At 45.4% G+C, this 13,469-nt stretch overlaps 1 protein-coding gene across 37 annotated transcripts in view; it reads left to right on the forward strand.

Annotated features, from left to right (window-relative positions):
* MCPH1 (microcephalin 1) overlaps positions 1–13,469 on the forward strand; it is a 232,385-nt gene that overhangs the window by 34,472 nt on the left and 184,444 nt on the right. For 32 of the 37 annotated variants that reach the window (XR_015155995.1, XR_015155994.1, XR_015155997.1 and 29 more), the window contains one exon: positions 9,781–9,890. Coding sequence is in view for 33 of the 37 variants with exons in the window: in XM_086379712.1 (XP_086235838.1) it covers positions 9,781–9,890 (110 nt within the window). In the remaining 4 variants the exon portion in view is untranslated. Of the gene's footprint in view, positions 1–1,253; positions 1,459–9,780; positions 9,891–10,409; positions 11,160–13,469 lie in introns of those variants that run through there. The other 5 variants (XM_086379732.1, XM_086379737.1, XM_086379731.1 and 2 more) reach the window with 2 other exon arrangements.

Genomic DNA, 13,469 nt, shown 5'->3' on the forward strand with positions numbered 1-13,469 from the left:
TTGGAGAAGACTCTTGAGAGTCCCTTGGACTGCAAGGAGATCCAACCAGTCCATTCTAAAGGAGGTCAGTCCTGGGTGTTCATTGGAAAGACTGATGCTAAAGCTGAAACTCCAATACTATGGCCACCTGGTGCGAAGAGTTGACTCATTGGAAAAGACCCTGATGCTGGGCGGGATTGGGAGCAGGAGGAGAAGGAGACGACAGAGGATGAGATGGCTGGATGGCATCACTGACTCTATGGACATGAGTTTGGGTGAACTCCGGGAGTTGGTGATGGACAGGGAGGCCTGGCGTGCTGCGATTCATGGGGTCACAAAGAGTTGGACACGACTGAGGGACTGAACTGAACAACAATAGAAAGCCTTTTTGACTTTCTTATTGTATGGACAAATAGGTTTCAGCAGTCAAAAGTGAAAAATCATGAACTTAAATCATCTCCACCTAAAGATTGGGTTAAAATTTCAGTGAAGCCAAGTTTATTCTTCATTATTTTGTTAAATCCTGAAATCATCTTAACTTTCATCTCCGCACCCACCCCCCCCCCATCTTAAACGTTTTTAAAATGGGGAAGTCATAGGGATTGAAATGGACGTAGTTGTGTTGCGTATTTTTTCCTTGGGTTCAGACTCCTCAGAATCATCTCAGAGAATTTAGTCTGTGTATTATTAACATTTTTAAATCTGAGCTTTCTCATCCATATAAAACTTTATTATATATTTATAAAATACATAAAACTTGACAACCTTTATGTTCCTTTATGGTTAGTATGTGCTTTCAAAATACTGACTTTAAAATGATGTCAGATCTAAAGTTAATAGAAAACAGTGGGTATACAGAGTTGTAGTAATTAAGCAGATCCTGTTCTTGAACCTTACATTCTCATTCTCGGTTTTCATTTCAGCTTTTGAATAATGCTTAATGATGTGCAAGCATAAACCAAGTAAAAATAAAAATCTGCTTTCAGATAGTGTGAAGCACCATACAGTCCCAACACTGTGAGCAGTGATCGCCCTCCTCTGGGACTCACCCCATATCCAGGGCCCTTGTGGGGTCATGGGGTGCGGGGAGGACACTGGAATAGCTCAGTCTGACTCAGAAATGGGTCAGATATTCTCAGTGTACTAATGTCAGGACATTTGGATGCCCCTTGTTTTATGTCACTTCAGTAGACAGGTCACTGAATTTAGGGCAGGAAAAGACCTAACTATCTGGTAACCTAACCCTATCCCTTTGTTTTGTTATGTAAAATCAGGACCCACCGATGTTTTAGGAGGTCCATAGTCAGCCCACCTGGCATTTCCCCTCTTTGGGAACCCAGCACAGGTAAATGCACTTCGCCTGCAGCCATCCTAGACGGTCGAGAGATGCTGAAACTGCGGAGCAGCAAAACCCAGTCTGTACAGCAAGCTGTGCCTCTCCAAATCCTGATTTTGAAATAAAAGTCATTTTTCAATTTATGCTTTCTGTTTACTTTTACTCATTGCTGTTGGTAGTATCTAAGATGTGCTGTAGAACTTGTGAGAACAAGTTACTAAGAGACTCAAAAATAAATGTTAGTAGAAAAGTGCATGGAGGGAGAAACCTGATTTTTTAAAAAGTAACCTTTGAAGTCGTTGTCATTCGTTCAGTCAGTCCTGTCTGACTCTCCATGACCCCATGGACTGCAGCACACCAGGTTTCTCTGTCCTTCACTGTTTCTCAGAGGTTGCTCAACCTCGGGTCCATCGAGTCGGTGATGCCATCCAACCATCTCATCCTCTATTGCCCACTCCTGCTCTCAGTCTTTCCCAGCATCAGGGTCTTTTCCATTGAGTCGGCTCTTTGCATCAGGTGGCCAAAGGATTGGAGCTTCATCATCAGTCCTTCCAATGATTATTTAGGACTGATTTCCTTTAGGATTGACTGGTTTGATCTCCTTGCTCTCCAAGGGATTCTCAAGAGTTTTCTCCAGCAACACAGTTTGAGAGCATCAGTTCTTCAGCTCTCAGCCTTGTTTAGGGTCCAACTCTCACATCCATACCTGACCACTGGAAGAACCATAGCTTTGACCAGATGGACTTTTCTTGGCAAAGTGATGTCTCTGCTTTTTAATACACCATTTAGATTGGTCATAGCTTTTCTTCTAAGGAGCAAGCATCTTTTAATTTCAGTCGCCATTTGCAGTGATTTTTGAGCCCAAGGAAATAAAGTCTTTCACTGTTTACATTGTTTCCCCATCTGTTTGTCACAAAGTGATGTGACCAGATGCCCTGATCTTAGGTTTTTGAATGTTGAGTTTTAAGCCAGCTTTTTCACCGTCCTCTTTCACCTTCATCAAGAGGCTCTTTAGTTCCTCTTTGCTTTCTGCTGTTAGGGTGGTATCATCTGCGTATCTCAGGTTATTGATATTTCTCCCGGCAGTCCTGATCCAGCTTGTGATTCATCCAGCCCAATGATGTACTCTGCATATAAGTTAAATAAGCAGGGTGACAATATACAGCCTTGACGTACTCCTTTCCCAATTTGGAACCAGTCTGTCTTTCCGTGTCTGATTCTAACTTGCTTCTTGACTTGCATACAGGTTTCTCAGGAGGCAGGTAACATGGTCTGATAGTCCCATCTCTTTAAGAAATTTCCAGTTTGTTGTGATCCACACAGTCAAAGGCTTTGGTGTAGTCAGTACAGCAGATGTTTTTCTGGAGTTCTCTCTTTTTTTTTCTGTAACCCAGCAGATGTTGGCATTTTGATCTCTGGTTCCTCTGCCTTCCCTAAATCAGCTTGCACATCTGGAAGTTCTCAATTCATGTACTGTTAAAGTCTAGCTTGAAGGATTTAGAGCATTACCTTGCTAGCATGTGAAATGAGCACAATTGTGTGGTAGTTTGAACATTCTTTGGCATTGCCCTTTGGGATTAGAATGAAAACTGACCTTTTCCAGTTGTGTGGTCACTGCTGAGTTTTCCAAATTTGCTGGCATGTTGAGTGCAACTCTCTAATAGCATCATCTGTTAGGATTTGAAATAGCTCAGCTGAAATTCCATCATCTCCACTAGCTTGTTCATAGTAATGCTTCCTATGGCCCACTTGACTTTGCGGTCCGTGATATCTGACTCTAGGCGAGTGAGCACACCATCGTGGTTATCTGGGCCTGTAAGACCTTTTTTGTTCAGTTCTTCTTTGTATTCTTGCCACTTCTTAGTATCTTCTGTTTCTCTTAGGTCCATACCAATTCTATCCTTCCATCTTTGCATGAAAGGTTACCTATTAACCAGTAGTTTTTTCTTTCTAAACTTTATTTTCTAGTTTCATAAACTAAACAAGCACATGCTCAGTGTAAGACAAATCGCTAAAAAGAGTAAAACCGTCCTGACCTCGCCTCCTTCTGTTGGTTCATTTAGCAGCTATTTCCATGCAGCTGTTGTGTCCCATGGTCGCCTCTGATTCCCAGGGAGACGGGAGAGAAGTGGGCAGTGACTCCTGTCTTCCCCCACCCCAAACATGCAGAGGCCATGTCCTAATGAGGAGGATGGACAGCACAGGAATGTCAGCGTCACGTCGGGTAGTGAGAAGCATGAGTAGAGGTGTGCTGGTTAGAGAAGGCAGCCAGGGAGGGCTTCTCGGAGGTGATGACCTCGGCCCTCAGGCCTGGGCACAGGAGAAGAGGTACCTTCAGCCTGTGGAAACGGCAAATGCTAATGTCCTGAGGTCGAAAATGCTCGCAGGAGCCGCAGTGAGCCCGCCGCAGCAGCAGCTACTCTCTGGGCTGAGAGTGGGAGGAAGTGCTGTCAGGCAGGGGCAAGCCTTTGGTGCTTTGCTTTTGTTTCCAGGTGTGATGAGAAGCCAGTTGTGATTGATGTTTTGGATGTAACCCCAGGTGCCCGTGCACAGGCCGTGGTCAGTGTCTGCTTGAGACAGGCTACCAGCAGTGGTGCGTTTCCTTCCGGACGTTTCGTGGGAGTGTTTGCACAAGCGCCTTAAGTTCAGGACATGTTAGGGGGGCTTTACTGCATGCATAGGACTATGGTGTCCTGGTGTCTTAACATCGTTTTTTGTTTTTGAAACATGTCAGTCATTTCCATATTGGTGTCAATGGAGCAGCAAAACTGCCTCATCTTTAAATGTATTTCCTGTAACAAGTCAAAATATTTTAGTCTAAAATATTTTAAACTTTGTGGGTCAGGAGGCAAAATCAAGGTATGTAGGTATAGTGAGAAAACCATTTTCACGAATTTTTTATTGATGAAACAAGTTCAGTAAAGTCTTTTGTAATACAATTCTAATGAGGATAAAATTCTCCTTTTGGGGAGGGATAACTTAATAGCGGTTCAGATTGAGAGTTCTTGTCACGAAAATTGATGTTAATGTTTCCTAATACTACCACGTAGTAAGATTTTAGGGATTTCACCGAATGCTGTTTCACACAGATGGGGGCTGCCAGATCCTGCTACCAGTCCCTGAGCAGATGTCTTCCTGGAGTGTATGCTTGCCTAGGAAAGATCTCTGGGATCCCCCGAGAGTGTCCCCTACGTGTTCTTTGTAGCAGGCTATCTGAGTGCAGAGGAAGCGCCTCGGTTTTGCAGTCACTTGGGTTTTGAGTAAATGTGTGCTTTGCCCTTTCCTCAAGGTCTATAAGTCGTTGCTGGAACTGTAGGTGGCTTGTGGGAAATAGATTATGTTAAATTTCCATGAGAATTGAGATCCCACGGTTTTAACTTCTGGCACTGCAGGACAGGAAGTGTATAAAACTGCTTGTTGTTACTTAATGTGTGGAAATGGCTCTCGCTCCCCCTCCCCGCTTGGGACTTCTGACCACAGCTCTTCAGGCAACCACCTGAGTGGGTCTTCATGGTCAAGCAGATAAATCCGACTCCCCCTGAACTACTGCACAGCCAGGCCATTGCTGGTTCCTTGCTAACAAAGGTCGCTGAAGGGCGTCCTTCCACTGGTGCCACCTGGCTGTGGGCAAGAGCAGAAGGAGATCCTTCCCAGGCCCACACCCTCCCCCCGTCCCTTGGTCTGATCGAGGCTTGTCTGTGGGTGATGGAGTTGCGTGTCAGCACAGAGACATGCCTTATCTAAACTGTTCGGCCCTGTCCAGTTATTAGGTTCTTCTTTTTCATAAATAACAGTCGCCAGAAGAGGTTGATGAAGGCTTCTTAGCACATTTCTATAACACGAGCTCCGTCTACCAGCTCTTGTTGAAGGCAAGTCTCCAGACACACAGATATTTATTAAACATTTTGGCACGCAAATGGGGGACTCTCCACATATCAGTGTGCTGAAGTCTCAGGTGTTGTCCTTTAAATTAACTGTGGTGATGGTGATGGTGGTTTAGTCACTAAGTTGAGTCCGACTTGTGACCCCATGGACTGTAGCACCGCGGGCTCCTCTGTCTGCTCCTGATCTGAAAGCTTTACAAGAGGCAGACAGGATTCTGAGGGCTCCTTTCTGTATACTGGTCAACACCAGGCTGCTAGAAAGCCCTCAGCCCTATGGTTTCTCATACAGCCATTTGGGACCAAGTCTTGGATATGACCCCCAGGTACCAGCTTTGTCACCTGCCCTATTCATACAGGGGTAAGAGGGTCCTGTGATATTTTAGCCCATCCCTGACTAACTGAGAGATATTCCTGGCATCCTTTACTCTGACTGATAAGCTGGTGATATCACCAGTTACAGCTCATTTCTTTAATCCATTTTGCCAGTTACCAAAACATTTAGTGTTTGGGGGGAGGGTTTTCAGGAGTTGTCTCTAAGGTGTCATGTTTAGCCTGAGTGCTTCCCTATACCCTTTCCTCTGGAACCTACCAGAGGAGGTAAGCAGTCCTGGCAGCTCAATGTAGGTTACTCAGCCTTAGCAGGAAGGCTGACTACAAGGAAGGTGTTAGAACCTGTTGATTATTTGACTTCATTTCCAAATTAATCATATGTGTACTCTGTGCGTCTTCTATGTTCAACGTGTGAGCACTAGCAGGGTAACGAGGTGAAGCTCTGTCCCTTTCCTTCAAGCTTAGATGTGCAGGGAACATGTGAGGTTAACCTACATACAAGGATCAGAGAATTCAAAAGATGGATAGGTGACTCCCAATGGGAGAGGTTATATGGTATTAAAACTGATCTGCATGTTTAAAATCCATGTTTTAATTATCTTTACAATGATTATAAAGGAAATGATGCCACGTCATCTTTTGAAGATTATGATTAGATTTTAGTTTGGCTTTCTTGGTTAACAAAATGAACTTGATGTTTTGGCAGCTCTGTGTGTGTGTGTGTGTGTGTGTGTGTGAATTGTCAGCTGAGTCTTGCTTGCATAGAACCTGCAAACTTGCACATATCCCAAATCCCAATAGTATATATAGAAAGGACTTTCTTACCACAGTCTCAAAATTGTGCATTCTGCATCGCTCCTAAGTAATTCATTATTCAGATTTTAGGAGCTCAGAAGAAATTTCCCATTGGGACAGTGTTAAAATGTCATGGTATATGCCTTTGTCATTGAAATTATAGACTCTTAAATCAGCCCTCTCTAACCTTTTTGGTCTTTGATCTTGCAGAGTGTCTTGTTCTGGTAAATAGTAATTGCTTAAATATATTATTAACGGTAGTGTGATTAATCTTAATTCTGTATCTTGGCAGTAGGAAGGTGGAGTGTGCAGGAGGATGGATGTGGAGAGTAAGAGTTTGTTTTGTGTTGCTCTGCCCTGGGCAGGACCTTGCCGTGGACCACGTATCCCTGAAGAAATTTAATGTTTCTTCTTAACTATGTGTTATGCTGTCTGCCCGTGGTTCTGACCCAGAGAGATCACCCCTCAGTATTGAAATAGTTCTTAATCCCGCTTACCTCCGCTAGGTGAGGGGAGGTAGTGATTCACTGATGCCCTCTGAGAGGCAGCTGGGGTCACTTATCTTGATGTATCAGTACTTGATGATATTGATAACCCAGACATTTTTAATTGGTGAAAGTTCAGGCAGCATAACTGAATGATAAACATTCTGGGGCTATGAATATTTTCCCTTTGTATTTGGTCTTTTTTTCCCTTTGAAACGGAGGCCGTGAATCACTTGTGTAATGAAGAATGAACGTGAGGAGAGAAGAGAGTCTAGGATTTATGACTTTGGTCCTGGGTGGTTGATAACGCTCATCGTACGGGGGCGTGCTGGAGGAACAGCAGATACAGGGTGGACGTGGAGGCCAGCTGAAGATTCCTGGAGGCATTCACGGCAGACGGCCACTAGGTGCTGGGTTTATCAAGCTGCATCTCAGCTGGGAGGTCTCCGTAAGAGGCATCAAATTAGGAACTTCAGTGATGGATGGCTTTCTGAGCTGTGGTGAAATCACCTTTGAGGTGATGACAGCCCACTCAAGGAGCAGACAGCAAGGGTCTCCAGGAGGTGGGGGAGCCAGGACGCTGGGGGTCGGCGTCTGCTCACTGAACTGCGGCAAGGAGTGGGATCGACCTGTTCTCTCCTTTCTTGGCCCTTTCAGCTACTTGCAGTTCACTGATGACATCCTTAAAGAAGACATGAGTCAATGACTGTAGCTCTTTGTGAACTGATACTTTAACATAACCACATAAATCATTTGCTGATATCAGTCTGTGACTGCGTGATGGTGAAAGCATGTCATTAGCAATGTTTGTCTTAGGTGTTAAGTGACAATGCGCATTCTGGACCTTTATGTCTACAGAACACTTTGTTGTTATTTAGTCACTAAGTCATATTTGACTCTGTGACCCCAGGAACTGTAGCCTGCCAGGCTCCTCTGTCCATAGGATTCTCCAGGCAAGAATACTAGAGTGGGTTGCCATTTCTTTCTCCAGGGGACCTTCCCGACCCAGGGGTTGAACCCATCTCCTGCATAGGCAGGCAGAATTGTTTACCACTGAGCCACCTGGGAAGCCCACAGAATGCTTTACAACCTATTTTCCTGTTCTCGGCTAGAATTGAGGCAAAATGAATAAAAGTAAGAAACTTGGCATAGCCAGATCTTAGCACATGCTACTGTGTACAGAATACCCTCTCACATGGCCGCTAACCCATTCGCTCCACGTAAAGTGTCTAGCTGCTGAAACCTTCCCCAGGGTTGGGCAGTCACCTGGGGCTGGAAAAGGACTAGGGGGACAGGGCAGAAATCCAAGACTGCTGGGGGCGTGGTGGGATCCACATGTGACTGGTTTGAGCCTCCGAAGGAGTCCAGTATTAGGGTCTGTAGGTGGTTTAGAACCTGACCTTAGAGCATCTAGGGGGCCCGAGTTGCAAATGACTAGTTTGAATTCAACAAAATGCTTAACCATTGTTGTTCTGCATTTTGTCGTCACTGAGCTAAACCCTCAGTTTTGAAGGAAGAGTTGAACGTTTCCAGCCAGACTCACCAAACTTCATTATATCTGTTTTGTCAGAGTGTCCTATTTTATTGGAAGTACTTACGGCAGTCACTCTCATGTTACATGACTTTTAATTCCCGATGGCTCTTAAATCCTCTAATCCTTATGTTTTGTTCATTTCTGTCTGTCTACATTGTTGCAAGCTCCCTAAGAAAGAAGAAAGAGTTAGTCACTCAGTGGTGTCTGAGCCTTTGCAACCCCATGGACTGTAGCCTACCAGGCTCCTCTGTCCATGGGATTTTCCAGAATACTGGAGTGGGGTGCCATTTCCTTCTAAGGATGGGGCAATATCTGTGTGTCTAAACATCTTCAGTGGGCAGCTCCTGAGTGTAGATACCTTGTTGACAAGCGTGTTGGCATCCAAGGGTGATGGCATTTCAGGTAGGCGGTGGCTGGGCCCCGAGTGTCGCCCAAGGCTGCCGAGTGCCCTTCATGTCAGAGTGTGCGCTACCCTACTGAAACCGTGTATGTTGTGGCTGGTCTGCTGAGTGCCTCAAAATGCCGGTAAAGTCACACAGCAGGCAGGCTCTTTGGGGCAGAGAGAGTGAAATCAAGGAGCATGATCTGAAGCTGCAGCTGTAGGTGAATCAGTTAAATAACTCACACTCCACTTTTGGTTACTTAGCATTTCTACACCATTTAGCGTCTGACGAAGCCTCATTTGACGTGATGAATACGTCACTTTTTGGCTTGTGTGTCTTCGGGACAAGAGTTTGGTCTGAGGTGTAAGCTTGTGGGGCGTAAAATCACCATCTCTCATTTATATAGATTGTAACCTGAAACTTTGTACCAAAGGCTGTTTTCTAGAGTAACTCAGACTTGCCCCAGAGCTAAGATTTATTTCCTCTAATACAGAACTGCCTTCTCGGAGAAGCTGGTTTTTGATCATTAGATCAAAACTGAAGAATCGGAGTTTGAATAATACATAAAGTTTAGGCATCTTTTTTTTTTTTAATTGTTTATTTGACTGTGCAGGGTCTCAGCTGTGGCATGAGAACACTTGGTTGCAGCACGTGGGATCCAGTTGCCTGCGAGGGATGGTGCACGGGCCGCCCATGCTGGGAGCTGGGTGTCTTAGCCATCGGACCAGCACAGGAGTCCCTGTGGGCGTCATGGTGCTCATCAGGCCATCAGTTGGACAAGCGGGGTTCTGTGGAACTAGTGCATTGTCACGTGACAGGCACGGTTGTTTCTGACCCTTGAGTTGTGAATTCCTTGGGATATGGGAGCATAATCAGTGGAATGTTATAACTAGACCTCAAAGAGCAAGCCGTATGCAGTGTTTATTGTCAAAGACTATACTTTCTTGTTGCCAGAATAAGTGAATTAATTAAAAAAAATTTATTCGGCTTAAGTTGCATTAGTATTTCAGGCCACGTAAACTTGTAGCTAATCTTCAATCCGCTTGGGTTTTAGGTGTGAAAAGCGGACCAACAAGGCACAGTGTTGTGGCCGGCTCACGGAAAGGCTGCCAGGACCTCCTCAGACTGCGGGAGGAATCCAGGAAGAAGGGGAGAGGCCAGGAGGTCAGTGTGTGCAAACATTGTCTTAAACTTTCCGCTGCTGCCGTGCCGTGATGTTCTGCCCTGGGTTAATGCCACATAAACTACTCTGTCCAGCTTGCGTTTGATTTTTTTAAAAATTAATTATGGGTGGATGTTGGGAAACTCTGACAGTAAAACCAAGAGCATTGCTTACATTCAGGACAGAGTTACTACTTGGGGAGCCAACCTCCTTGCGCCCTTTGCCAGGGCATTTCTCGCTTGTAAAAACGCCACCAGCTTCCCTCGAGCAGAGAGCGTTGGCCGAGCCAGCAATTGTTGTTCTATAATCTGAGTAGTAAACAGCCACTAGGTAGGAGGTGAAGAACCCGGCCATCTGGGATTTGTGAGCTGCTCACGGCCTGACCCGAAGCCGTTGGAGGGAACAGTTTTGCTGCTGAGATTCGGGTCTTCTGAGGCTGCAGCCTGGGAACCTGCTTGCACGCGCGCTCTCTCTCTCTCTCTCTCCTCTCTCTCTCCTCCGCCCCCTCCCCACTGTCTCAGAGCAGTACTGAGTTCTGAGGCCCACACGCTGAGGCTCACATGGGCCACTCCAGGAGGACTTTACACTTCTTGATCCTTCAACATCTGCTCTCACGGCCGAGCTCTTGAATTAGCCCTTTGTTATCCTGTGCCACGTTTTTATGAGGCCAAGAAACTATAATAGAGTGAAACTTGAAATCCAAGTGACACGACAGCTGCAGCGATAAGCATGCGGCGATCAGGAAGGAGCCAGTTTTTAGGGGGAGCCACAGATTCACAGGGAAAGAAACTGTCAAGCCCCCCTGACACGTGTGAAGCCCCCCGGGCCGCTGGCTCCCGTGTCATGACTGGGTGACCGCCCTGAGCCTGGCGCAGCTTGCAGATGTGCCTGGCCCGGCCACCCTGTCCTGGTGCCCCTGTGATGAGCCGGTGGCCTGCGACCGCACCCAGGATGGGTTTCCGTGCCCCGGTCTTCTTCCTCAGTGCGACGTGGCCACTAGCCTTTCCTTGGGAAAAACTAGGGCCAGAGCCGGGCCAGCACTCACTCCTCTGATACTTGTTATGTGCGCACTCTGTCCTGCCCTGCTCCTTCCCGTGGGTCCCGTCCACCCTGAAGGGGACTGGCCCCTACTGGTTCCACGGGAAAGAATCTCCTGGAGGGCCTCCCCGCCTCCCGTATTCCTAGTCTCTCTCTCACCCCTCTTACCCTTTGGGAACCATGTTTTATGTTCATGAGTCTGTATGTTGTAAATAAATTCATTTGCGTCGTATTTTAGATTCCACAGATAAGTGATATACTATGGTATTTGTCTTTTTCTGTCTGACTTCACTCAGTATGATTATCTCCAGGTCCGTCCGTGCTCCTGCAAAACGGCATTATTTCATTCTTTTTTATGGCTGAGTATTACATTTACATACACACACTCACACCACACAACCTCTTTATTCATTCAGTCTCTGGGTTGGGAAGATCCTGGAGGAGAAAATGGCATCCGGCTCCAGTATTCTTGCCGGAAGAATTCCTGGATAGAGGAGCCTGGCAGGCTACAGTCCATGGGGTCACCAAGAGTTGGACAGAACGGAGCGACTAGGCACAGCACATTATATATACATACACGCACACACACCATACAACCGCTTTATCTGTTCATCTGTCAGTAGACATGTAGATTGCTTCCACGTCCTGGCTGCTGCAAACAGCACTGCAGTGAACACTGGGGTGTGTGTATCTTTGCGTATTACAATTTTCTCTGCATGTATGCTCAGAAGCGGTTACTTTACGTTTAGTTTTTGAGGAACCTCCATGCTGTTCTCCATCGTGGCTGCGCCAGTTTACCTTCCCACCAGCAGTGTGGGAGGGTTCCCTTTTCTCCACACCGTCTCCAGCATTTATTGTTTCTAGACTTCTTGATGATGGGGATTCTGGCAGGTGTGAGGTGATAACTCCTTGTGGTTTTGATTCACATTTCTCTAGTAATGAGTGATGTTGAGTCTCTCTTCGTGTGCCTCTTGGCCACCTGGATGTCTTCTCTGGAGACATGTCTATTTGGGTCTGATCCCCCTGCAAGACTCTAAGTGGCAGGACTCTCTCGGGTTCTACCTGAGACCTTCTGAGTTGGTGTTTCCTGTGAAAGCCCCCATCCAGTACAGTCTCCCACCTCAGGAAGGAACTTGGCTACCAGCACAGAGGGTTTACCTTGTCTTCCTCAGGGCAGAGGACACAACCCGGATTTCCAGTCTTCCACAGACCTTTGTCCTGATCTGTTACTCTTGTCCTCATTCACTGCACAGCCTTTTCTCTAATGAATCAAGCGCTCATCATGCCTGAGGGCAGTGGCCCCCTGCTTTGTCCCATCTCAGGGATCTGAAGTTGTTGGAGTACCTGACTCACACCCTTAGACCTCCTGATGTCTTTAATATGAGGTGCATCTTGGGCACTAGAATTCTTAAAGATTCCTCCTAAGCTAATTCTAATATGAAACAGAGTTTGGAACCACTGTTATGCCTTAGGGACTATGTCTGGTGTCTGGTATAGTTCAAACAAGCAATTTATCTTGGAAGAAGTTCTGTTTGTTTCTGAACTCTTCTCATATAAACTGATTTTATTCTTTAGACTTTTAAGAAAACAAGAACAAAAACAAAATCCTGGTTTTATTTGCTTAATGGCTAAGTATTTTAGAAGTGTGAATTTAGGTAGCAATATAGAGATGAATGGTCATGGTTTATCACTGTACAGGTTAAAACCAAGAGCAATAACAACGTTTTTAAAATTCAATTTAAAATTTTAAAGATAGAATTTCCTGGCAGTTTTTGAGATGTTTGAATATGAGCGTGGGGAGGAGTGTTTATATTGGTATCTTATGTGATAGCAAGTCAGCAAAAGCACTTGAGTTTAGTTGCCTGGAGTTAAAAGCTTACTATGAAGTGAGAGTTGTAGTGGTGAATTAAATACAGGTCTCAGATCTGTGACTTACCAATGAAATGTTAGTCTTAAGGATTATGCTAGTATCCAGTCATGTCTGTTTTCCCCCACCAAAACTGAGGTCTTACCTGCTTGTTTTCATTCCTTATCAGATTTCAAGACAACCGGGTGTTAAACTGAAATTTCAGACTTTTTAACATAGTCATGTTTTTATGTATAAATATATATTTAAGGGATTAGATTCCATCAAGCGCAACAATTGTTTTCAGTTTAAAAAAAAAAAAATCTTGCAACTGGATATAACATTGAATAAAGCAGTTTTCCTCATAGCTCAGTTAGTAAAGAGTCTGTCTGCAATGCAGGAGACCCGGGTTCCATTCCTGGATCAGGAAGATCCCCTGGAGAAGGAAATGGCAACCCCCTCCAGTATTCTTGCCTGGAGAATCCCATGGACAGAAGAGCCTGGCGGGCTACAGTCCATGGGGTCGCGAGAGTTGGACACGACTAGTGACTAAACCACAAAGCAGCTTTACAGGAAATATCTTTGATCTGCTAATGCCTCTACTGGAACAGAGAATTCTTGTGTAGAATATAGGATCGTATTTTTGTGTTTCCACATGAGAGCTAGCATCCGTACTGTTTCTGTAGTTATGAAAATG

The sequence above is a fragment of the Bos grunniens genome, chromosome 27 (assembly GCF_055505025.1).
Source record: "Bos grunniens cultivar Pamir isolate PY7600 chromosome 27, Bosgru_T2T1.0, whole genome shotgun sequence".
Classification (NCBI taxonomy): Eukaryota; Metazoa; Chordata; class Mammalia; order Artiodactyla; family Bovidae; genus Bos; species Bos grunniens.